The 26,459-nt window shown below is 39.9% G+C and overlaps 1 protein-coding gene across 8 annotated transcripts; it reads right to left on the bottom strand.

Annotated features, from left to right (window-relative positions):
* Positions 1-26,459, bottom strand: ZNF738 (zinc finger protein 738). Of its 8 annotated transcripts, none has more exons than XM_016937086.4 (5): positions 26,256-26,438; positions 23,537-23,629; positions 9,990-10,116; positions 9,392-9,487; positions 1-2,515 (listed from the first exon to the last, which is right to left on the bottom strand). In XM_016937086.4, the coding sequence occupies exons 1-5, from the start codon at positions 26,256-26,258 to the stop codon at positions 465-467; spliced, it is 2,370 nt and encodes a 789-aa protein (XP_016792575.3). In that variant the 5' UTR covers positions 26,259-26,438; the 3' UTR covers positions 1-464. The 8 variants fall into 8 exon arrangements, with proteins under 8 accessions (XP_016792575.3, XP_054528837.1, XP_024207551.1 ...); XM_054672862.2 differs by lacking the exon at positions 1-2,515 and adding an exon at positions 5,694-5,771; XM_024351783.3 differs by lacking the exon at positions 1-2,515 and adding an exon at positions 6,066-7,982 and having other exon boundaries at positions 26,256-26,459.

Raw genomic sequence — 26,459 nt, 5'->3', positions numbered from 1 at the left:
TTATCTTTTTTTTTTTTTTTTTTTTTTTGGAGATAGAGTCTCTCTCTGTCATCCAGGCTGGAGTGCAGTGGAGCAATCTCAGCTCACTGCAATCTCCACCTCCTGGGTTCAAGCGATTCTCCCACCTAGGCCTCCAGAGTAGCTAAGACTAAAGGTGTGCACCACTACACCTGGCTAATGTTTTATATTTTTAGTAGAGATGGGGTTTCACCATATTGGCCAGGCTGGTCTTGAACTCTTGACCAGGTGATCTGCCTGCCTCAGCCTCCCAAAGTGCTGGGATTACAGGCATGAGCCACCACACCCAGTCAAACTCTTTTATCTTTAGTAAGGGTAGAGGACCAGTCAAAGCCTTTGCCACATTCTTCACATTTGTAGAATTTCTCTTCCACATGAATTCTCCTATGTGTAGTAAAGTATGAGTACTGGTTATAAGGTTTGCCACATTTTTTACATTTGTAGTGTTATTCTCCAATATGAATTATCTTATGTACAGTAAGGGTTGAAGATTGGTTAAAAGCTTTGCCACATTCTTCACATTTGTAGGGTGTCTCTCCAGTATGAATTTTCTTATGTTTAGTAAGGTTTGAGGACCAGTTATAAGCTTTGCCACATTCTTCACATTTGTAGGGTGTCTCTCCAGTATGAATTTTCTTATGTTTAGTAAGGTTTGAGGACCAGTTATAAGCTTTGCCACATTCTTCACATTTGTAGGGTTTCTCTCCAGTATGAATTATCTTATGTCTAGTAAGAGTTGAGGACTGGTTAAAAGCTTTTCCACATTCTTCACATTTGTAGGGTTTCTCTCCAGTATGAATTATCTTATGATTAGTAAGGTTTGAGGATTTTTTAAAAGCTTTGCCACATTCTTCACATTTGTAGGGTTTCTCTCCAGTATGAATTATCTTATGTCTAGTAATTTGTGAGGAACAGTTAAAAGCTTTGCCACTTTCTTCATGTTTGTAGGGTCTCTCTCCAGTATGAATCATCTTATGTGTAGTAAGGTATGAGAATTGGTAGAAATCTTTGCCACATTCTAAACATTTGTAGGGTTTCTCTCCATTATGAATTCTCTTATGTTTAGTAAGGGTTGAGAATACATTAAAGGCTTTGCCACATTCTTCACACTTGTAGGGTCTCTCTCCAGTATGAATTATCTTATGTTTAGTAAGGGTTGAGAATACACTAAAGGCTTTGCCACATTCTTCACATTTGTAGGGTTTCTCACCAGTATGGATTCTCTTATGTGTAGTAAGGCGTGAGTACCAGTTAAAAGCTTTGCCACATTCCTCACATTTGTAGCGTTTCTTTACACTATGAATCATCTTATGTGTAGTAAGATAAGATAATCGGTAGAAAGCTTTGCCACATTCTTCACATTTGTAGGGTTTCTCTCCAGTATGAATTCTCTTATGTGTAGTAAGGTAAATGAATCGGTAGAAAGCTTTGCCACATTCTTCACATTTGTAGGGTTTCTCTCCAGTATGAATCATCTTATGTGCAGTAAGGTAGGAGTAACAGTTAAAAGCTTTGCCACATTCCTCACATTTGTAGGGTTTCTCTCCAGTATGAATTATCTTATGTGTAGTAAGGTATGAGAATCTGAAGAAAGCTTTGCCACATTCTCCACATTTGTAGGGTTTCTCTCCAGAATGAATTTTCATATGAGTAGTAAGGTTTGAGGACTGTTTAAAAGCTTTGCCACATTCTTCACATTTGTAGGGTTTCTCTTCAGTATGAATTATCTTATGTCTAGTAAGGGTTGCGAATACATTAAAGGCTTTGCCACATTCTTCACATTTGTAGGGTTTCTCTCCAGTATGAATTATCTTATGTCTGGTAAGGTGTGAGTACCAATTAAAAGCTTTGCCACATTCCTCACATTTGTAGGGTTTCTCTCCAGCATGAATTATCTTATGTTTAGTAAGGTGTGAGGATTGTTTAAAATCTTTGCCACATTTTTCACATTTGTAGTGTTTCTCTCCAGCATGAATTACCTTATGTCTAGTAAGAGTTGTGGACTGGTTAAAACCTTTTCCACATTCTTCATGTTTGTAGGATTTGTCTCCAGTATGAATTCTCTTGTGTCTAGTAAGGGTTGAGAACCATTTAAAGGCTTTGCCACATTCTTCACATTGGTAAGAATTCTCTCTAATATGAATTCTTTTATGTTGACCTAGGTGTAAAAGCATGCAAAATGACTTGCCACATTTTTTACATTTGAAAGGTTTCTTTCCAGTATGTCTTGTCTTATGTGTATTTGAATTTAAAAATTTATGAAAGACTTTCACATATTTATCACATTGAAATATTTTGCTCTGGGTAGTTGTCAAATACTCGTTTAGTTCATTATAACCTTCTTTTTGCACATTACACTCATTCACACTTTTACAGCCTTTTCTTAACTGTAAATCTTTATGTCCATAATTTCCATATTCTCTCAGTATCACTTTTTGGAAAGAATCTTTTATGCCCGGCTGTGGCCAAAGGTCCTGGGTAAAATGAGAATATGTAACTGAAAGAAATAAAAATATCAAGTTACTCCACTTACTAGACTCAGATAAATACAGATTACAAATCTAAACTATAACATTATACAAACTACATATACAAGATGATATAGCAAAATACCAAAGGCCCTAATTTTTTATAGACATATATATGTAACAAAAACATACTAACGAAAATACATCTGAGAAAAAATTATAAATGAGCTAAATGTTTAAAGTACCCCAAGTGAGCACAGTGCAAAAAGTCACACAGAAGAAAAAAAAGTTTGTTACATTTACCCAAAACAGCTGTTCCTGCTCCCCGATATAAATAATGCCTTTAGAAGTAAATTGCCCCAGATGTGGTGGCTCACACCTGTAATCCCAGCACTTTGGGAGGCTGAAGCATGTGGATCACGAGGTCAGGAGATTGAGACCATCCTGGCCAACACTGTGAAACTCCGTCTCTACTACAAATATAAAAATTAGCTGGGCATGGTGGTGTGTGCCTGTAGTCCCAGATACTCAGAAGGCTGAGGCAGAATTGTTTGAACCCAGGAAACAGAGGTTGCAGTGAGCAGAAATCATGCCATTGCACTCCAGCCTGGGTGACAGTGCAAGACTCCATCTCGAAAAAACAAAAAGAAGTAAATTGCCAGCCGGGCATGGTGGCTCAACCTGTAATCCCAGCTACTCAAGAGGCTGAGGCAGGAGAATTGCTTGAACCCAGGAGGCAGAGGTAGCAGTGAGTCAAAATCACACCATTGCACTCTAGCCTGGGCAACAGAGCAAGACTACATCTCAAAAACAAAAAAAAGAAAAAAAAGAAAAAAAGAAGTAAATTGCCAACATTTTATATATGTATTTTAAAAAACACAAGTAGAATGCACCTGCCATGTCCATGGAGACAGGCTGAGGCAGCCGAGCTCTGGCCTGAGGCACTGGGGCATTGGGATGGTGAAGATGTCAGCTCCCTTAGTCCAGGCAACTGTCCAGGCTGTGAGCAAGAGGAAGCTGCAGCCCACCCAGGCCGCCCTCACCCTGACACCTTCAGCAGTAACCAAAGTAAAACAACTTCTTAAAGATAAGCCTGGCCAGGCGCAGTGGCTCACGCTTGTAATCCCAGCACTTTGGGAGGCCAAGGTGGGTGGATCATGAGGTCAGGAGATTGAGACCATCCTGGCTAACGCAGTGAAACCCCATCTCTACTAAAAATACAAAAAATCAGCCAGGCATGGTGGCAGGTGCCTGTAGTCCCAGCTACTTGGGATGCTGAGGCAGGAGTATGGCGTGAACCCGGGAGACGGAGCTTGCAGTGAGCTGAGATCACGCCACTGCACTGCAGCCTGGGTGACAGAATGAGACTCCATCTCGAAAAAAAAAGAAAAAGAAAAAGGTAAGCCTGAGCTTGTAGGTGTAAAAGTTGGTGTCCAAACCAGGGTCTGTAATGGCCTTTCTTATACTCTAGAATATACAAAGACAAAAGGAGATTCTGATGAAGAAGTTATTCAAGATGGAGTCAGAGTATTCATCAAAAAGAAAGCAAAGCTAACAGTTTTAGGAGCGGAAATGGACTATGTTGAAAACAAATTATCCAGTGAGTTTGTGTTCAATAACCCAAACATCAAAGGGACGTGTGGCTGTAGAGAAAGCTTTAATATTTGAAATCTCAGGACTCTTCTGGCCGTAGGTTCCAAGAAGACTCCTGGAAGCCTTGGTGCTCACTGCAGAAATCATGTGACTCTCACGTGCTTAATGTGCTGCTGCCTTGTAAGGAAAATAAAGTGATGCATCTTGAAAATGAAGCTAGTGTGTTAGATCCCAGAAGAAATATTTGTATTCTCATTAGGGGACAGAAAATGAGAAGCCATCACTCTCCTTGGATCATTTAGGTCTCTTACATCCTTTGTTTTAGAAACAGTTTCATTAAAGTTGCCTTCCTGGGCACCTGTTTATCCATTTACTGAACAGTGTGCCCTCCTTAGCTCTCTACTGAATGGCTTGAACATGCATACCCCTCAGCATTTCTCCCAAACAGATCGGCGACTCCTAAAATCTGAGACAGGACGTCCTGACTGCTGGTAGTAACATGGTGGTGCATTGTTTTCCCACCCAAACTTAATATAGCCTTTTTATACATTTGTATGAAAAATTTCATTGTCAGATGCCTCATTGAGTACCCTATAATAGTACCGGGCAAAGATTTTCTTCAACTATAGTACAGATTAGTTCTCAGTGATGGTATTAAAAGGTGAGAAAGACATCATCCATCTGTTTTTTAATCCATTTCTTTTGCCACCTTATGTGCCTGCTCAGAGATAGGATCTCAAGCTGACTTTGATTCTTTTAGTTGAGGGATCTCTTAAAGCCATCTAGCCCACCTCCCTCAATTCCCTATGTGAGGAAGCAAAACCCCAGGGAAGCCAAAGGGCTCCTGTCCACCCCCACTCCACAGGCCAGGGGAGAGTGGGGACTCTACCCCCATCTCCCCTTCCTTGTAGGTGACACATGCTCTGCCCTCTGAGGCAGTCAGTGAAGGCAAATGGTCTGGCTTCTTTATTTGGTCACCATTTTGATGGAATTTCTTTATAATTTGATGGAGATCATATTATTTTTATTTTATTTTGAGTGGGAAGAATTTTAAAACTCTTTTATGTGAACTTGTTTCTTTCATCTTTGAAACTATGGTTTGTAGCAGAGAAGACATTGTAACAACCCAGAATTATGTTTTTGGAATGTGGTCCTCATTGTGCAGGAGAATATGGGGATCTTTTCTTAAAATTCCCAGTGTGCATATACTTTCTGGTTCCTCAGTCCAGTTGCTAAAGTTCTTAGTCTTTTAGCCTAACATTTTTATCATCAAATTTTCTTAATAAGTGTTCCTTTTGTTACTTAGTTACTGATTTTCCTGGGTTTGACATATTAAGTATTCTATGAGATGACACATATGCTTTTATTGAAAGCTGATTCTCATGAATTCAAGTAGTTGAGGTCCTTTATGTTTCTTTTATTCACTAAAGTAGCTGGCACAGAACACACCAAAACCTGGAGCGGTAGTTTTATGTAAATGCTCAAGAGTTTGTATCAATAATATAATTGTTGATCCACTTATAATTCATGCAATACTGTATGTATGTAGAGATTGAGGTGTCAATTAAAAAAATGTGGCCTTAAAAAAAAAAAATTAAAAAAACACAAGTAAAATACTGGCTCATGTATCTTTATTGCTTGCTTGTAGGGGCCTTTGAAGACACTGGTTTCTGTCACCCATGACATATAGTGCTGAAAGAAATGGTGGTATAATTTGGAATGACAGTTTGAGTCTGCTGAGATCAAAGGTAAATGTTAAAGCAGTGAAGAGACTGCAGGACCACAGAAAGAAAACAGGTGCAGTGAGTGATTACTGAGTATTAACAAAGAAGATGAATAATTTCCTTTAACTAAAAAATAAACACAAAATTTCAGGCAAGACACATTGTAAGAATATGTCTGAGAGACTCTCAGAATCTCTAACCCAGACAATTGTTCAAAGTATGCCAGGAGAAAGCCACATTACAAAGACTGGGACAGGTAACATTTTTTTAATGTGCAAATTTTAATAAAAGATTAGAATATATATAAAACAGGGCAATGTAGTACCAACAAAATTATTATAAATTTTTCAGAAAGAAATAAAAAATGTATACATTAATTTTAAAAACTGAAAATAAATTGAATACTCAATGAGTAAAATATGAACACAGAGAACTACAGAAAATCAGAAAACTGGAAATAAGAACAGAAATATTTAAAATATTGGAAAAACAGAAATTATGGAGGTAAAAAATATAAAAAATAACAGAAATCTTTTAAAAAGTGATGTAAAAATGAAGAAGCTGAACCAACAAACTAGAATACAAAGATATTTATATCAAACACATATGTAAGCACAATTTTAAAAGTCACAGAAAAGAGAATCTCAGGAGCTGCAAGATAAAAGTGATGTGTTGGCTGGGCGCGGTAGCTCAAGCCTGTAATCCCGGCACTTTGGGAAGCTGAGGTGGGTGAATCACCTGAGGTCAGGAGATCGAGACTAGCCTGACCAACATGGAGAAACCCTGTCTCTACTAAAAACACAAACTTAGCTGGGTGTGGTGGCATATGCCCGTAATCCCAGCTACTCGGGAGGCTGAGGTAGGAGAACTGCTTGAACCTGGGACACAGCGAGGTGAAATTGCGCCATTTCACTCCGGCCTGGGGAACAACAGTGAAACTCCATCTCAAGAAAAAAAAAAAAAAAAAGTGATATTATTTACAAGAATACTCTTATGAGATAGCCAGTGGATTCTCAACAAAAATTTTTCAGGACAGAAGAAAACTGTGTGATATAGTGAAATCTGAAGAAAATAGTTATCAAGTGAGTATAATACCATCACCAAATCTGTCCTGCTAAATAAAGAGAAAACAAACTTCAAAAATAACCAAATTTTAAAAAGTATATTGGCACTTCCTTACATATAAAAGGTGCTGAAAACAGTTGCTTCCAATGAAAATAAGATGATTTAACAAAGCAACACAAAATCATATTAAAACACATTATTTTCTGGGAAAGATACACACATACACAAAAATACATTTCTTAGCATTATCATAATGGCACAGAAGAAATTTTTAATTATTCCCCAAAATTTGAAAGATAAAGGCATAGAAATCATTATAAACATGTTAATATACATATAAAAATATAATTAGCAACATCAAGAACAAATCTGAGAACATATGTAATGAGAAAAAATTTTTGCATGCAACAAAAGTTCATTTTTAACTAGACTGAAATACATTGTATCTCTTAAAGGTTTTATGTAATCCCCCACGTACCACAAAGAATATGCCTGTATAGATACAGAAAACAAAATAAGAAAGAAGTAAAAGCATATCAAAGTAAAAATAAAACAGCCACAGAGAGAAACAAAGAGAGAAAATGTGAGACAAAGATGCAAGAATCAAATAGAACAACAAAAAAAATTAGTAAGTCTCTTTGTTTCAGAAAACTTTCCAATCAAGAGACATACTTTCAATAAAGAAATTTATTTAAAATTATTAAAAACCAAGATCCAATTTGCCTTTCTACAAGGGTCAGCTGACATCTAATGATTAAAAACATACTGAAGGTGGCAAGATAGATTTAGACATTGCATGCAAATATTAACCAAATGAGAGCAGAAGAGGTCAAAATAGTATTACAAAAGCTACATCTTAAGTCAAAAACTATCATATCTTACATAAAGTACTTTAAGTAAAAACTGCAAAGAGACAAAGAAGGACATTAAACAATAATAGATTTATTAACTGGGAACCTATGACAAATTTTGTGTGTGTGTGTGTGCGCGCACGTCTGTGTGTCTGTGTGTATGTCACACTAAGGTTCCAAATATATAAAGCAAATATTGACAGACTGGAAGAAACACCTAGACAGCAATATAATTATAGTAGGAAATTTCAATACCCCACTTTCTGTAATAAAAATAAAACAAGACAGAATATTAGTAAGTGAAGAGAGGAATTGAAGGCAGTATAATACAATTTTTTTTTTTTTAGATGGAGTTTGCTCTTGTTACCCAGGCTGGAGTGCAATGGCACGATCTCAGCTCACCACAACCTCCGCCTCCTGGGTTCAAGCGATTCTTCTGCCTCAGCCTCCTGAGTAGCTAGGACTACAGGTACGTGCCGCCATACCTGGCTAATTTTGTATTTTTAGTAGAGACGGGGTTTCTCCATGTTGGTCAGGCTGGTCTCAAACTCCCAAACTCAGATGATCCGCTCGCCTCGGCCTCCCAAAGTGTTGGGATTACAGGCATGAGCCACTGCGCCCAGCCTGTACAATTATTTTTAACAGAGAAATAGAGAAGAGTCCTCAAGAATATGAGGAAACACATCCTTCACAATAGCTTATGCAACGTTCTCTTTGATAGACCACCTGTTAGGCCAAAAACGGAGTCATAAAAATTTGTTAAATTTGACATTTTATGAATTACATTCTATGACCAAAATGGAATGAAAGTATAAAATAGAAAAAAAGGCTGGGTGTAGTGGCTCACGCCTGTAATCCCAACACTTTGGGAGGCCAAGGCAAGTATACTAAAAATCCAATTTTTTAATAAAACTTTTTATAAAAACATGAGTTTTTACTAAAAACTCTCATGGTGGTGCATGCCTGTAGTCTCAGCTACTCGGGAGGCTGAGGTAGGAGAATCGCTGGAGGCAGAGGTTACGATGAGCCAAGATGGCGCCTTTGCACTCCAACCTGGGCAACAAGAGTGAAACTCCATCTCAAAACAAAAAAACTACAATAAACTTTGAATAGCCAAAGCAATCTTGAGGAAAAAGAACAAAGCAGAGAGACATCATATTTTATAATTTCAGACTATATTTCAAGAATATACTAATAAAAAAAGATGGAATGTGCAGAAAATTAACATAAAAACCAATAGAACAGTGACCACTACTCTCACACATTTTAGACATTATGCAAAAGAGAACTAAAAAAATAGTTTAACATAAAGTTTCTCAAAATCATGCAGATATTTGTGTGTCCCCCAAAACAATGGAAATGCAGTCAGATTTTGCAGTCTTTTATATGCCATGAAGAGGACTCTGGCTCTCACTGTGAACTTGAAGGAAAATCAATGAAGGGAAAGTAGAATCCTTAGAGAATTTAAAAGCCTAAGACAGAAGATGGCCCTATGTGACAGTAACAACAACAAAAAGAAAACAAACAAAAAAACCACACACCTCAGGCTTCCCAGAATCTATTTGCTTTGGAACACAGCTTCCCAAATCACATTATAGGGACTTGCTTTTTTTTTTTTTTGTAATCTTCCAACCTTTCATCTATGTCAACTGTTTTATTCACTCTCACCTACCTGGGGGTGTGGCTACCATACTGTGTCTCTTCATATTCCAGGGATCTTTTCCTTGCTCCAGACAGGTGATCAGATCTGGCTTAGAGACATCAATACCTGATTTATTAAAAATAAATAACATGAATCTTGCTCATATTCTCTAATTACCTACCTATTACTGTGCTTAGTAAAGGAGGTAATAGAATATTCTAGAAAATTCATCCCAAAATACTATTTAATGACAGAAAGCTCTCACATTTAGAAAATATTTTAAATTTGTAGGTCCTTAATTTTGCTACTCAGTGCTCATGAATCAAAAATTAGTGGTGGCAAATAGATTTTAACCTATGGGCAACAATATTTTATACTACTAAATTTCTGAGATTACCACTACTCTAGAGTGAAGGGTACAGACCAGCTCAGGAATGCAAAAAGTTCAGGCTAAGATAAAACATCTTGAGGAAATTTTTTTCTACATGGATAATTCCTCGCAATTTTTTGAAAACAGGGATCAGAAACACATTTATGCAAAGCATAAACTACCAAAAATTATTCTACAAAAATGGAGAAATGAAACCTTTAGTGTATATAAGGAATTGTGTATTAAAGTTATTCTCACCCAAGAACACCAGGTTTCTGAAGTTCTCTAACATCACTTTCCTATACAAATCTTGCTGAGCAGTGTCCAGGCATTGCCACTCCTCCTGAGAGAATTCTATGACCACATCCCTAAATGTCAACGGCCCCTGAAAAACACACACACACACACATATTTACAAGTGTCCATGGGCAGAATTTATCATTTGAATTAAGGTTAAATGAGAGAGTAAAGAAAACTGGTTCTGACTTACAGGAGTAACTGAAATCATCCAACAATTTTCAATACAGAAATATTCTCTAATGTATTCTCTAACTCTGAGAGAAGAGAATGGTATAAGATCCACAATACCGCTGTATATATGATAATTTTATGAACAATAAAGTATAAAAACGAAAGGCATGAACACAAACATGTACATTTTTTAGTGTTATATTTGCATCACAAAGAATGAGTAGTGCATATTTTTCAGGCAAAAATGACATGTTGAGTTAGACGGCACCTCTCAAGTTTTAATGTGTACAATAAACTGGAGATCTTATGCAGATTTTTTTTTTTTCAGAAGATGTGAAATAAAGTCTGAGATTCTGAATTTCTAACAAGCTCACTAGTAATGCCAATGTATTTGGCCCAAAAAGAACATTTTGTCAAACATCCAGTAAGTGGAAGAGCCTGTGTTTTACCCCATTTTTCTGGCCTGTAAACAAAGATAAGAGTCTTCATTTTCCAAAGATAGACATATGCAAAGAAAACCTAAGAAAGAAAGGCAGCTGCCAGATTAAATGTGATGATTTATGCACAGCTCTTCTTTGGCTACATAAAGATACTTAATAATGAGGAGAAAAATAATTAACTCTACAGTGAAATGAATATTTCCGAGAGCTCTTGAAGTAAATTTTAAAATCAACTGCACGAGGACAAATTTTTGTGATGTGCTGACGCACACCGAAGAACACAGCATCATTACTGAGATATTGCCCCCCAAAAAGTATAGTCTGAATTTAACCACACAGAAAAATCAGTTTTATGCAGAGTTCAAGATGCAGATATCTTCTATGTTCTGTAATTTTTAATAACAATTTAAAGTAGTCTTTCTTTAGCACCCTAGAAAGCGGGTATCTCGCAATAATTTTTTTTTTCAGAACTTTCAGAGTAATAAATGCCATCCAGTTTAAATAAGCATTTTCTTAATCCTGTTCTGAACAGAGCTAATGAAGAACACATATGAAACCTCAACATTACATGTTCTCCATCCTTACTAAGGACGTTCCCCCAATAGGAATCTTGAGTATCCACATCTTTCCACGTTCAACAGCAACAAGGGAAACACTTTTAATAGTGCAGATCAAAAATTCATGGTAAGAATTCTGCATGGCATATAAGAAGTCATGATTTAGAGAGTGTAGAGAAGGCTCTGGGATATAGGAGAGAGATATTTTGCAGAGACCCTTGACTACCACAAGAATTTTTTAAAGTAGTTAAACTCATTAGGGGAAAGAAACACAAGTAGAGAAGTAAATGTTTGCAAGGACTAAATGCATCGCACTCCAGGAGGCAGAGTGGACACAGCTCTTCATCTGACACATGTTTAGCTGGAAAAAAAAAAAAAGCCATTTTTCCTCTTTCGTCTTCTTTGGAAATGCTTTTCAGATGACATTCTCTGGAGAAGTTACACCTGCGTCTTGAAAAAATTCCTTAAAAGGCGTCAGCACCACCTGTTTACCTGCTAGTCTCACACCCACAGAAAAAAGAACTAAGAACTGCAGAAAAAGCACACCCATTTCTGTCCTTTATAACAGCAGAGATTCAGGAACAATGAACTGCTCAATGAATATAAAAATATGTTTCTCTATTTCTGTCTTCAGGTGCCTGCTTTTGCCACAAACACCAGCAATTTCTGCTACAGTAATGGAAATATGGGTGACACTGACCTCTCCCTATCAAAACCAAACAGAACAGTCCCTGTGACTACCTTTTAGTGCAAAGGTGGAACTTAACTCTCATGAATGTATCTTGAACCCCACACACTTGATTCTGGCCTCACCTTAGAGTCACATGAGACACAATTAAAACAACATGAATACTTTCACCTAGAACAATAAACAGAACCTGTGGAAAGGGTACAAGTAAAGAGATTTCTGCAAATTGGCCATGTAATGCTAATGAGAAGTCTAGGCTGATAACCACTTAGCTAAGCATTGCCTCTCAAGCTTTAATGAGCTCAAAAATCACTTGGTAATGTTGGTCCCACTTTATGTAATGTGATTCTGTAGGTTTGGAAAGGGTCCATGGATGGGTGTTTCAAACAAGTCCCCTGTCAATGCTGATGTTGCTCCCCCTGGGCTCATTATTAGCATTAGTTAGAGAAAGCAGGCACAGCACAGAGTCCTTTACATGCCGCACTCTCGTCACAATACAATACTTCTGATACCCAAATAAAGACAAAAAATGTAAAGTTTCATATTCTTTGCTGGCTCTCTAAAGTTTACAGAGGACACAGAAGGCAGCAATGTCTAAATAAGTCTGCATTTAAAAAACAACATGTACACATGAACTAATGCAATGTTTATTAAGCAGGTACTATGTGCTCAATAGTATGTTGCAGAGCACTGTGCTGGGAATAACACATTATGTGTTATTATTTGTTATTATGTCCTACTAACACCTTGAAAGTTCATACTAAGTGTTCAATAATTCTCAGGATTTAGAATGTAGTTTAGAGAAATTTTTTTGTGTTTATGTTTACTTGTTTATGACTTGTAGAGCAGCTACTGGATCTGCAGGAACAGAAAATTTGCTAAATGGAACGTTTCTGTAAGCACTGGTTTTACTACAAAATTTAAAAATTAAGATCTTAAAATGTATAGTTTATTTTTCTTATGTATCTGCTTTTGGGTTTCAGGATACTGTGAGCAGCAGCTCTAGAAAGTCAGCAGGATTTACCCCCAAAAACTTGAATCTTTATAAATCAGTTTTGTAAGGGAACACTCCAGAGTGGGGCCAGACCTAAATAAGGCCTCCAAAAATGGTGAATCTGATCAGAACTGGGGCAGGGAAAAGAACCTAGGTAGAATTTGTTTTCTATGTCACTGGAGTATTTCCAGTTCTGTTTTTCCTAAGCTTACCTAAGAAAAACTTAAATCCCAGCCTGGCACAGTGGCTCATGCCTGTAATCCCAGCATTTTGGGAGGTCGAGGTAGGTAGGTCACCTGAGGTCGGGAGTTCAAGACCAGCCTGACCAACATGGAGAAACCCCGTCTCTACTAAAAATACAAAATTAGCCGGGGTGGTGCATGCCTGTAATCCCAGCTACTCGGGAGGCTGAGGCAGGAGAATCGCTTGAACCCGGGAGGCGGAGGTTGAGGTGAGCTGAGATCGCGCCATTGCACTCCAGCCTGGGCAACAAGAGCGAAACTCCGTCTAAAAAAGAAAAAAGAAAAAAAAAGTTAAATCCCAGAGTTTATGTAACACTAATCTATTTTTGCCACTGCTGTCAATTTTATAACATATACTAATAAGCAATTTAAACGGATCTTTTAAAGTTTTCTAGGATAATTTTATTAGAAGATAAATATGTATTCTTAGAAAAGTAAAAGAAACACAAATAATAATAACAACTCTTCAGTCCATAAATATACCTTCAGGTGATAACTTCAGAAGTCACAACAATATTAAAAAGAAGTGGACCAAGGTTTTTTTGCACACTTCTATTCACTGTACCAACCATATAATGCTTAATTCAACCATGTATCCAGTTGCTAGTCTAGACTAAAATTTCCTGGATGGTAGGGACCTTGACTGCTTCATCTATTTTTTGAATGACCATATGAAGTGGAAGCAATTAGTTTGTTTGAGTCACCAGACCTCCTCTTTGTCTTTCACCCTAGTACCAGAAAACTTGAGAAACTCTCATCTGGGTAACAACCAAAGTTATCTCTTGTATGAGGGAGAAAAAAACACAGGATGTCTCCTTTCTCTTACAACGAGACAGAAACAGAATTAATCATTCTTGTTAGCCTGACATAATTCTACCCTTGACATCCTCAAATGTCTTAAGGACACCCAGGTGATTAGGAGAGGATTCCCAGTGACCCAGGGCTGATGGCCCAGTGATAAGCCAGGCTGGAGAAACTCAGGCTGATTCTAAATAGAAAATGGAACTGCCTTGGTGGAGCCCCAGAACCTGGGTCACCTATCCTGATTTTTGCTAGCTTTTGGGTAAGAAGAAGGACGAGAATACTTTACTCCAATATCACAATTACCGGTAGGTATAGTTGTGGTTATGGCTCTGGATACTTTGTGGCCTTGATCTCTCATTCTTGTTTACACTTACAGATTCTATCATCAGATTCTATGTACACCGGGAGCCTCTCATATACTGTAGCAGGTCACTGAACAAGATTGAAAAGCTTAAAGAGCCACACTCTCAAATGGGGGCTTTAAGATTTCTAGACTGACATCTCACAATACAGAAAATGCCTTTTGTTGGTTTTCAGTACATTCTCAATCCAAAGTCTGGCCCTGTCTTGTAAATCCCAGGCAGAGGCCAGAACTTATGTGCAGGTTCTAGGTGGGGTTAGCCTGACTCTGCATCCTTGGGCATTACAGCAAGCCGAGTACAATCAAAGAAGAGATCCCTTCATAGAGGCTGCTCTAGCACATTCTAAGTAATATGTCTACCTAAAAGAAAAAAACTGAGGCAACATGAATATAAGTAGAGACTTCATCTGGGCCAAGCTTGAGGATTGTAACCTTGGAGCAAAGATACATCCTCCAAAGACTGAACAAATAAGAAATTGAATCCCTGAATATACCAATAACGAGCTCCAAAATTGAATTAGTAATAAATAGCCTACCCACCAAAAACAACAAAGAATCAGAAAAATTTACAGCTGAATTCCACCAGATGTAAAAATAAGAGTTGGTACCACTTCTACTAATATTATTTCAAAAGATTGAGAAAAGGGGACTTCTTTCCAACTTATTCTATAAAAATAGCATTATTCTGATACCAAAATCTGGCAAATATAAAACAAAAAATAGAAAACTTGAGGCCAATATTTTTAATGAACATTGATGAAAATATCAACAAAATACTGGCAAACCAAATCCAGGAGAACATCAAAAAGCTAATGCACTATGATCAACTTGGCTGTATCTCTGAAATAAAAGGTTGGTTCAACATACAATTAATAAATGTTACTCATCATGTAAACACAATTAAAGATAAAAACCACAAAGTTATTTCAATAGATGTTTAAAAAGCTTTCAACCATTATGGGCATGGTGGCTCACACCTGTAATCCCAGCACTTTGGGAGGCCGAGGTTGGCGGATCATGAGGTCAGGAGTTCAAGACCAGTGTGACCAACATGGTAAAACCCAATCTCTACTAAAAATACGAAAATTAGCCAGGCATGGTGGTGTGTGCTTGTAATCCCAGCTACTCAGGAGGGCGAGGCAGGAGAATCACTTGAATCCAGGAGGTGGAGGTTGCAGTAAGCTGAGATCATGCCATAGCACTCCAGCCTGCGAGAGAGTGCGAGACTATGTCTCAAAAAAAAAAAAAAAAAAAAAGAATGAAGCTGGAAGCATTACATTGCCCCTCTTCAAACTACATTACAGTAACCAAAGCAGCATTATACTGGCATAAAAACAGACTCATAGAACAATGCAACAGAATAGAGAGCCCAGAAATAATGCCACACACCTCCAACCATCTGATCTTTGACAAACCTGACAGGAATATGAAAAGAATTCTGTATTTAATAAATGGTGCTGGAATAACTAGCTAGCACTATGTAGAAGACTGAAACTGGTCCCCTTCCTTACACTATATATAAAAATCAACTCAACCTGAATTGAAGACTTAAATGCAAAACTTAAAACATGCATGTTCATTTCACCACTGTCCACAATAACAAAGACACGGAATAAACCTAATTGCCTATTGATGGTAGACTAGATTGAAAAAATATAATATGGTAGCATGAGGTGGCTCACGCTTGTAATGCCAGCACTTTAGGAGATTAAGGCAGGTGGAATGCCTTAGCTCAAGAGTTAAAGACCAGCCTGGGCAACATGGCAAAGCCATATCTCTACAAAAAATAAAAAAAGAAAAATTAGGCGTGATGGTGTGAGCCTATAGTTCCAGTTACTTAAGGGGCTAAGGTAGGAGGATTCCTTAAACCTTGAGCCTTGGAGGTTGAGGCTGAAGTGAGCCAAGATCACACCACTGCATTCCATCCTATGTGACAGAGTGAGACACTGTCTCCAAAAATAAAATAAAGATTTAATCAAAATAAAATATGGTACATAAAAATCAAGGAAGACTATGTGGCCATATAAAAACACAAAGCCAGGCGCTGTGGCTCATGCCTATAATCCCAACACTTTGGGAGGCTGACGCAGATGGATTACTTGAGATCAGGAGTTCAAGACCAGCCTGGCCAATATACTAAAACCCCGTGTCTACTAAAAATACAAAAAATCAGCTGGGCGTCGTGGCAAGTATCTGTAATCCCAGCTACTCGGGAGGCTGAGGCAGGAGAATCACTTGAACTTGGGAGGTGGAGGTTGCAGTAAGCAGAGATCACACCATTGTACTCCAGCCTGAGCAACAGAGTAAGAATTTGTCTGGCTGGGCGCTTTGGCTTCTGTCTGTAATCCCAGCACTTTGGGAGGCTGATGTGGGCAGATCACAAGGTCAGGAAATCAAGACCATCCTGAGCAACATGGTGAAATCCCATCTCTACTAAAAATAAAAAAATTAGCAGGGCTTGGTGGCATGCACCTGTAGTCCCAGCTACTCGGGTGGCTGAGGCAGAATTGTTTGAACCTGGGAGGCTGAGGTTGCAGTGAGCCGAGATCGCACCATTGCACTCCAGCCTGGACAACAAGAGCAAAACTACGTCTCAAAAAAAAGAAAAAAAAAAGAGTTTGTCTCAAAAAACAAGCAAACAAACAAAAAACACCAAGATTAAGTCCTTTGCAGCAATATGGATGGAGCTGGAGACCATTATTCTTAGAAAATTAATGCAAAACAGAAAACCAAATGCATGTCACCATTTATAAGGAAGAGCTAAATAATAAGAACACATGGACATAAAGAAGGAACAGTCATGGAGGCCTGGTTGGGGATGAAGGATAAAAGGACAAAGAGGATCAGAAAAAAATACCTCTTTGGTGCTATGTTTAGGAACTCACTGACAAAATAATCTACACCAAACCCCCATGAAACAATTTTACCTATATAACAAACCTGCACGTGTATGCCTGAACCAAAAAGAAAAGTTAAGAAAAACCCATGCATGCAGAAGAGTGCAATATAACTGGAAAGAACTGTTTGTTCTACAGATCGTGGTCCCAGTGGGGCTGTACTCTGATTTATTTCTGTGTCCATGCAGGCAGATGAGATTATGAACAGGTGCTCCATAATGCTAGGTAGATGGAGAAAACAGGTTACTGCTGCAGATACAGTGGGGATATGCCAGGAAAGTTGTAGACACTTTTGCGTCTTTTTGGCAAGAAACCCTAGGATCAAATATGCTGTGGTGAAGTTCCTGATGGTGGTGCCTAGTCCTGGGAGGAGTGTGGACACATCAATGTCTAGTGGGTGTGTTTGTGAGTGGGTGGGAATCCTGTGGTGGCAGCCGTGAGACAGAGGGTCTGTCATTAGATCTCCTTTCCTCTGAGATTTCATTCTCTCACCCTAAGAGGAGACCTGGAATCACAGGACAACGGGCAGTATGACAGTCTGTGTACAGGAGAGCAGAGCCTTCCATTTTCAGACACCTGGAGTTCCACTGAGAGCAGAGCCTTCCATTTTCAGACACCTGGAGTTCCACTGCAGGCCAGGCGTCTGTGGTATCTTTCTTCTGGCACCAAATCTGTAGCATTTGCTGAACATCAAGCAATTCTCTAACACCAACTCAATGTCTAACATTTGAATTCTGACACCACCCAGAGTCAGCACAGACCCTGATTCAGGGCTCAGTCTCACAACATTGTCCTCACTGCAGATGCCAGTCACAAACCCCATAGGCCCATCTATGTGTCTGAGCTACTGTTTAAAAACTGGGGACTCCTGAGCCCTTTCTCAAGTTCAATTATCTGATCGAGCTACTCACAGAACTCAGAAAAACACTGTAGTTATGTTTACCAGTTTATTATAAAATATACAACTGAGGAAAGTCAAATAGAAGAAATGTATAGGACAAAAAAAGATGTAGAAAGATGAAACACATACATAACCCTAGTAAATAGCTGTGATTAATAAAATTCTTCATCCTTTGTGTTCTTCAGGAACAGTTTATAGAAAGAAATACCCTTCCCATTATGACTTAGATGGTGCTCTCTTTCCTTATTTATTACACAGCCAGACACAGAATCTGTCAGAGGTACACAGCATCCATTTTGAATAGGGGCTGAGTAAAATAAGGATGAGACCTACCAGGCTGCATTTCCAGATGGTTAGGTATTCTAAGTCACAAGATGAGATAGGAGGTCAGCACAAGATACAGGTCACAAAGATCTGGCTGATAAAATAGCTTGCAGTAAAGAAGTGGGATAAAAGCCACCAAAACCAAGATGGTGATGAGAGTGACCTCTGGTCATTCTCCGTTACCCTCCCACCAGTGCCATGAGAGGTTACAAATGCCATGGCAACATCAGGATGTTACATCGTAAAGGTCTAAAAAGGAGATATATAAATAATCCACCTTTTATTTAGCATATAATTTAAAAATAAACATAAAAATGCGCAACCAGCCTATGGAGAAAGCCATTTCTTTTATTTCTTTACTTTCTCAATAAATTTGCTTTCACTTTATGACTTGCCCTGAATTCTTTCTTGAGTAAGATACAAGAACCCTCTCTTGGGGTATGGATCAAGACTTCTTTCTAGTAACATTTTCCTGGCAACCACAAAAGGACTATACTGAAGAGACTTCTGTCCCTCCCCCAGAAAAATTATCTGTGGATACCAACTGGCTGACTTTGAGTCCATATACCTGGGTAAAGGATGAGATTAGGTTGGAGGCACAACTTAGGAAAGTCAGAGCCTCTCCTAAGACAGTGTGGGTTAAAGGAGCCTCTAAAACAAGGCAAGGATGCTTGACTGTACTTGGATTCAAGGCCCAACTTAGGAAGGTTATAGTCCTTCCTAAGATGTAGGTTAGAGACCGCTCTCAGTAAAGTCTCTCTCAACTAAGAACTGGTTTCACACCACTGGATGTTAATTGCTATTCTTTTTGGATTAATCTGTCTTGCACTGTTTGCTGGTGTCTATGAGTGACAGAATTAGGACATGGGGAGCTCTTTCCCCTCCAAAAGGGGAAACTTGAGAGCTGATAGGACTTCTGGAAACGACCCTTTTGCTACCAAGAAGCGGCTGCCTGAACTTGTAAAATATATTGCAGTTGTACTCTGTGTGTAGAAATGCAGGATAAACTTTCTGGATGTTTCCTATTCTTTTTTTTTTTTTGAGATGGAGGCTCCCTCTGTCACCCAGACTAGAGTGCAGTGGCGCGATCTTGGCTCACTGCAACTTCTGCCTCCCGGGTTCAAGCGATTCTCCTGCCTCAGCCTCCTGAGTACCTGGGATTATAGGCGCGCCCTACCATGCCTGGCTAATTTTTTGTATTTTTGGTAGAGACAGGGTTTCGTCATTTGGTCAGGCTGGTCTTGAACTCCTGACCTCAAGCGATCCACCCGCCTCGGCTTCTCAGAGTACTTGGATTACAGGCATGAGCTACCACGCCCAGCCTAGATGTTTTCTTAAATTAAACACTTACTAATCTTTGAGATAACCCCTTTTTTGAAACTCAACAGTTATGAATGGCCCTCACATACTGATGAGTTTCGATTGAGCTCCTCTCAACCTCAAATACAAAAGACTCTAATAGTTAAGCAAGAATATCATCGCCCCTATACAGCATGAAGTAGTTACAGAAGATGAATTTTCATTCCTCTGTAACCCTTATGATTAAGGGTTTTTTTTTGTACAAAAGAGGGAGGAAATGTCAGGCATATTGAACCAGGGCAAATCCATTTTGAATAGGGGGTGGGTAAAATAGGGCTGAAACCTACTGGGCTGAATTCCCAGATGGTTAGGCATTCTAAGTCACAGGATAAGATAGGAAGTCAGCACAGGATACAGGTCATAAAGACCTGGCTGGCAAAACAGCTTGCAGTAAGGAGCAGGATAAAACCCAACAAAACCAAGATGGCAATGAGTGTGACCTCTGCTCATCCTCACTGCTACACTCCCACCAGTGCCATGACAGTTTACAAATGCCATGGAAACATCAGGAAGTTACCCTATATGGTCTACAATGGGGATAAATAATCCACCCCTTGTTTAGCATATAATCAAGAAATAACTGGCTGGGTGCAGTGGCTCATGCCTGTAATCCCAGCACTTTGGGAGGCCAAAGCGGGTGGATCAAGGTCAAGAGATGGAGACCATCCTGGCCATCACGGTGAAACCCTGTCTCTACTAAAAAAAAAAAAAAAAAAAAAAATTAGCTGGGTATGGTGGTGGATGCCTGTAGTCCCAGTCACTCAGGAGGCTGAGGCAGGAGAATCACTTGAACCCGGAAGGCAGAAGTTGCCATGAGTCGAGATCATGCCACTGCACTCCAGCCTCACAACAGAGCAAGACTCCCTCTCAAAAAAAAAAAAAAAAAAAAAGAACCATAAAATGGGCAACCAGTAGGCCTCCGGACTGCTCTGCCTATGGCGTAAGCAATTCTCTTATTTCTTTACTTTCTTAATAAACTTCCTTTCATTTTATTCAATGAACTTACCCAGAATTCTTTTCTAGAGTGAAATCCAAGGACCCTCTCTTGGGGTTTGGATTGGGACCCTTTTTTGGTAAAAACTTGGCACCTTTTCTTCTTTTTCTTATTAAAAGAGTCAGCTGTATTTGTCTTCAGTGGTCTAAATAAAATTTTTCACAGGCTACTGAACTTTGAGCTACCCTCAATCTGAGCCATTATACAATTTCATTCTATATCCCTCCTAAGAACATGCTGACTTCAGGATAAAACATTCTCTGATCTGAAATCTGATTTTTTAACCCCCCGTTTGCCATTCTCCTCCATTCTTTCTAATCTTGTAGGCTCCACTCTATGAAAAAAAGCCCTTGTCTACCTAAAATTGCATTCCTTAAAATTTTTATAATTGGTATTCCTCCTGTTGCAATGCTCTTTTTGAATTCTTTTTTTTTTTTTTTTTTTTGAGACGGATTCTCGCTCTGTTGCCCAGGCTAGAGTGCAGTGGCATGATCTCGGCTCACTGCAACCTCCATCTCCTGGGTTCAAGCATTTCTCCTGTCTCAGGCTCCTAAGTCACTGGGACTACAGGTGCACATCTCCACGCCTGGATTATTTTTGTATTTTTAGTAGAGACAGGGTTTCACCATATTGGTCAGGTTGGTCTCGAACTCCTGACATCAGGTGGTATGCCCGCCTCAGCATCACAAAGTGCTGGGATTACAGACATGAGCCACCATGCCCGGCTCTAGAATTCAATTTTTTTTTTTTTTTGAAATGGAGTGTCACTCTGTCACCCAGTCTGGAGTGCAGTGGGACCGTTATCGGCTCACTGCAACCTCCGACTCCTGGGTTCAACCATTTCTCCTGTCTCAGCCTCCAGAATAGCTGGATTATAGGCACCCATCACCACGCCCAGTTAATTTTTGTATTTTTAGTAGAGATGGGGTTTCACTATATTGGTCAGGCTGGTCTCAAACTCCTGACCTCAGGTGATCCGCCTACCTTGGCCTCCCAAAGTGCAGGGATTACAGGTATGAACCACCGTGCCTGGGTCTGGAATTCAAATTTTTTAACAGAAATTAACTTTATAACATATAACAAAGTCTAGAAACTGCCTTAAAACAACTACACGGTCAGTAAGACCCTCCCAGTCCCCTTTTGTCTTAACCTTAACTCATCTGCCTGCAGCTTTCCAGGACTCTGTAGCTTCTCTCATCAGAAAGCCTTCTTCCATGACTGGAGTGAGCAGGCTAGAACATCTGCAGGAGAGGCACTCCAGAAAAAACTAGCTGGACCTTTAATAACCTACTTTTACAGTCTCAATATAAGCCTTAGCTCTGAGTCTCTGGGCTCAAGCTTTAATTTCCATGTTAGAGTTGCTCACTTGGTTTTTGAAACTAAGTTGTTTGAAAAATCCAAAAAAATTACTCAAACACAGTATTCCTATAAGGGAAGAAAATTTTAAGGTGCTTACATTTTATACCTTAATAAGAAAAGCAAAAGTATTTCTATCAGAAAATAAATGTATTATTTTATTAATTCCATTAAAAATCATGCAGCAAACATTTAGTCATATGGAAACACTTCCAGGCAATACCAAGTTTCATCTCATAAAATTTAGCATAAAACTCAGAAATCAAGATAACAGAATTTGAACAGAGATATTTGCTGTCAAAAATTTACCCTGCCAAAAAAAGGAACTGATGTTTTCATGAATCTATGTAACTCACCAATTATCTACCACATTTTCTTGTGAAAACGTATTCATTTTCTACGGCAAAAATGGAATAGAGATTTTTCCTCTTCTTTTTCTTGGTAGCATTCTGAAAGCTAAGCTTGAAATTCTGTTTGAAATCACCCAGCCATTAAAAACTACACCTGAGAAAACTTGTAAACTCACTCTGGGAAAGAAAAAGGTAAGTGAAAATTTTTAACAAATGAAATATATGATTAATTTTTTTGAATCCCACGTCTTTTATGCCCTTTGCAAATATTTTTCTACCTTTCAAGCCCTACTAATATAATGTAACCTTACAGCTAAAAAACAGGTGAAAATAAGTGAACAAATCTCTTCAAGGTGACAAATCCAGGAATGGCAGTGCTGGTTAAATAACAGATGTGTCTGACTCACGTTTCAAGTCAGGCCATTCAATCAGATGAGAGATCCTTCCACCCACTCCTGCTCACTTATGTGCTCAAGAACCACCCATTCAGGAGACACTGCACTATTTTTCGGTGACTGCCCTAGGTGCATTTTACTTTGCAAGTTCTTACACCATCTCACTGGAGTCAGTTTGTTGTTGTTTTTGTTGTTTGTCTTTCGGGATACTATTTTTTTGGTCACATATTTTTCACTGTTTTTTACTCTTTTTCTTTTACTATATTTATTTCACTATTCTTCTGCTCCCTTACAGAATCCAGGGGGCAGAAGTTATTACTGTGTTTGCTCCTCATTACCAGCATCTGATTGGCTGACAAGCAATTTGTCTCCATGAAATGGAAGCAGGGTTGGTAGAAGACAATTTATTTATTATTATTATTATTATCATTATCATTATTATTATTATTAGATGGAGTTTCGCTCTTGTTGCCCAGGCTAGAGTGCAATGGCAGGATCTCGGCTCACCACAACCTCTGCCTCCCGGGTTCAAGTGATTGTCCTGCCTCAGCAACCCCGAGTAGCTGGAAATTCAGGCATGCACCACCATGCTTGGCTAAGTTTTTTGTATTTTTAGTAGAGCATGTTTGTCAAGCTGGTCCCAAAGACAATTTTAATATATCAAGGGGTTACCTTTTCAAAATAAGAGTACTCCAGAAGATTCCTCTCAGCCCCAGGGTATCCACTTGCCCCCTTGACAGGATACACTCCATACCTCAGGTTGTCCTATGGGAGAAAATAAACCAGAAGCTGATATCCACTAGACACTCTAGCTGACATAACCATGGCAGATATCTCGGTTTATCCCCAGATAATACTGAAACCCAGGACCGGGAAAAAACTAAACGGTGGTTGAGGACACATCACCCCATAAATTTTCCAAAGCAGAACTCTGACCCAAAAAAATTCCGATAACATCTCTGTGCCTAGAAAGATAAAAGGAAAAGACACACAGAGATTTTTTGCAACACAGTGTCAGGGGATTATTATTTGCTTTCTTTTCATGGAAAATATTTACAAACAGATAACAAACCTTCTTAAAAGTACCATTTGTCTGGGTGTGGTGGCTCACGCCTGTAATCCCCACACTTTGGGAGGCCGAGGCGGGCGGATCACCTGAGGTCAGGAGTTCGAGACCAGCCTGACCAACATAGAGAAACCCTGTCTCTACTAAAAATAAAAAATTAGCCGGGCGTGGTGGCTGGCACATGCCTGTAATCCCAGCTACTCGGAGGCTGAGGCAGGAGAATCGCCTGAACCCGGGAGGCAGAAGTTGCGGTGAGCCGAGACCATGCCACTGTACTCCAGCCTGGGCAACAAGAGCAAAACTCCGTCTCAAAACAAAAAACAAACAAAAAAACCCCCAAAACACCATTTATGCAGGGCGCAGTGGCTCACACCTGTAATCCCAGCACTTCGGGAGGCCAAGGCAGGCGGATCACCTGAGGTCGGGAGTTCATGACCAGCCTGACCAACATGGAGAAACCCTATCTCTTCTAAAAATACAAAATCAGCTGGGCGTGGTGGTGCATGCCTGTAAACCCAGCTACTTGGGAGGCTGAGGCATGAGAACCTCGTGAACCCGGAGGCGGAGGCTGTGGTGAGCCGAGAATGTGCCTTTGCAACAAGAGTGAAACTCCGTCTCAAAAAAAATAGAAAAGAAAAGAAAAAAGCACCATTTAATGCCTTGCCAAAAAATAATTAATTAAAATACGGTATAAAAAAGTACACTACAAAATAAGTGGCCAGGCCCGGTGGCTCACGCCTGTAATCCCAGCACTTTGGCAAGCTGATGCGGGCGGATCACCTGAGGTCAGGAGTTCGAGACCAGCCTGGCCAGCATGGTGAAACCCCCGTCTTTACAAAAACACAAAAATTAGCCAGGTATGATGGCGCGCACCTGTAATCCCAGCTACTAGGGAGGCTGAAGCGGGAGAATTGTTTAAATCCGGGAGGCGGAGGTTGAGGTGAGCCGAGATCGCGCCATTGCACTCCAGCCTGGGAGACAGAGCGAGACTCCATCTCAAAAACAAAACAAAACAAACAAAAAAACACAAATACGTGATAATGTGAATTAGGGAGGAAAAGCTGGCATTTGGGAACCCCAGAAGAAATTGGAAATTTAGTATCTTACTGCAAGCAAGAATGAGGTTGGAGTAATGAGGGATGGGGGTTAGACTTAAGACCCTGATTGGGACCCAGGTGAAAAATGCAGCAGAAAATCAGTTCCCTGTGGAGTGTGAAAATAATTAAGTGGCAGGCAATTAGACTGAGGTTTCTCTAGTCCCTGGGTTCCTACTTCAATTTAAAAAATCTAACTCAGGCGCATTATTTTTAATTACTAAATTCAGAGAAACAAAATTCAGGCTTCACCTACTATAAACTGCCAATTGAGCTCCGATTACATAACCAGGAAATTTTCACCTTTAATGTACAAATTAAAAAACCACGTAACTGTACCTAACCAATTACTAAATTTGGTTTTCTTCATCATGCATTTTACAAAAGACTTTCTTTCAAGCCTCTCCCATAGACCACAAACTACAAACCACAGCTTGGTGCTCTACAATTCTAGAACCACTTTTTGATTAAATTATTTAATAAGTTAATTTTTTTTTTGAGACAAAAGTCTCGCTCTGTCGCCCAGCTGGAGTGCAGTGGCACGATCTCGGCTCACTGCAAGCTCTGCCTCCCGGGTTCACGCCATTCTCCTGCCTCAGCCTCCTGAGTAGCTGGGACTACAGGCGCCCGCCACCACGCCCGGCTCATTTTTTGTATTTTTAGTAGAGACGGGGTTTCACCGTGTTAGCCAGGATGGTCTTGATCTCCTGACCTCTGATCCGCCCACCTCGGCCTTCCAAAGTGCTGGGATTACAGGCGTGAGCCACCGCGCCCAGCCTAGAACCACTCTTTGATTAAATTCTTTTAATATTTTTGCAGTGACTCCCATTAACTTTTAATAGGAGATAATAGGAACTGGGAACCCCACGGAACAAACCTCTTCCCATTCATGAACCCGCACCCCAAGTCAGGATTCTCCCCTGACGACCCTCCCACGGTCCCTGCACAATCCGGTAGCGAAGCGGCGCTGCGGGTGCAGAGATTCCCCAGAGAGGGCTCCAGGCAAGGGCACAGTCACTATGCAGGGAAGAGACAGGACGCCCGGGGGCCGGGCTGTCGGCGCAACCGCCATCTTATGGCTGAAGGCGACTGAGGCCGAGCTGGGTAAGGAGAACTCGGGGCGCAGATTGTGGGGCTGACTGCGGGGAGGCCTGAGTCTCGCCACAGCCACTTCCCACCGGTTCCAACCAGCCCTTCCCCTCTCTCGGGATGTTGGACCCCGCACTCTCACCATTTCTAGGCTTCCAGGGTGTCCCGGCGTCTTAGCTGTGGATTCCCAATACCTGCAGGTCACAGGACCACAGGCTGGGCCTCTAGGAGCAGAGGACACAGAGCAGTGAAGACGAGATCCGGAGTTCCAGCGGCAGCCAGAGACAAAGAAGCGGACAAATCCCGCCACATCCCGGAAGCCGTCCTCTCCGCTCAAGCTGCGTCC

This window comes from Pan troglodytes, chromosome 20 (assembly GCF_028858775.2).
Source record: "Pan troglodytes isolate AG18354 chromosome 20, NHGRI_mPanTro3-v2.0_pri, whole genome shotgun sequence".
Lineage (NCBI taxonomy): Eukaryota > Metazoa > Chordata > Mammalia > Primates > Hominidae > Pan > Pan troglodytes.
Note: the sequence above shows the minus strand (reverse complement) of the source record. Positions and strands in the feature narration are given on the sequence as shown.

What these genes read in the sequence shown, in the direction of transcription:
- ZNF738 (XM_016937086.4), bottom strand. An exon ending in AGTACTCTTATTTTGAAAAG is followed by an intron (nt 10,117 to 23,536) that starts GTAACCCCTTGA and finishes TGTGTTTTTCAG; the next exon opens with GGGCCGTTGACATTTAGGGA. An exon ending in TATGGTAGCCACACCCCCAG is followed by an intron (nt 2,516 to 9,391) that starts GTAGGTGAGAGT and finishes TATTTCTTTCAG; the next exon opens with TTACATATTCTCATTTTACC.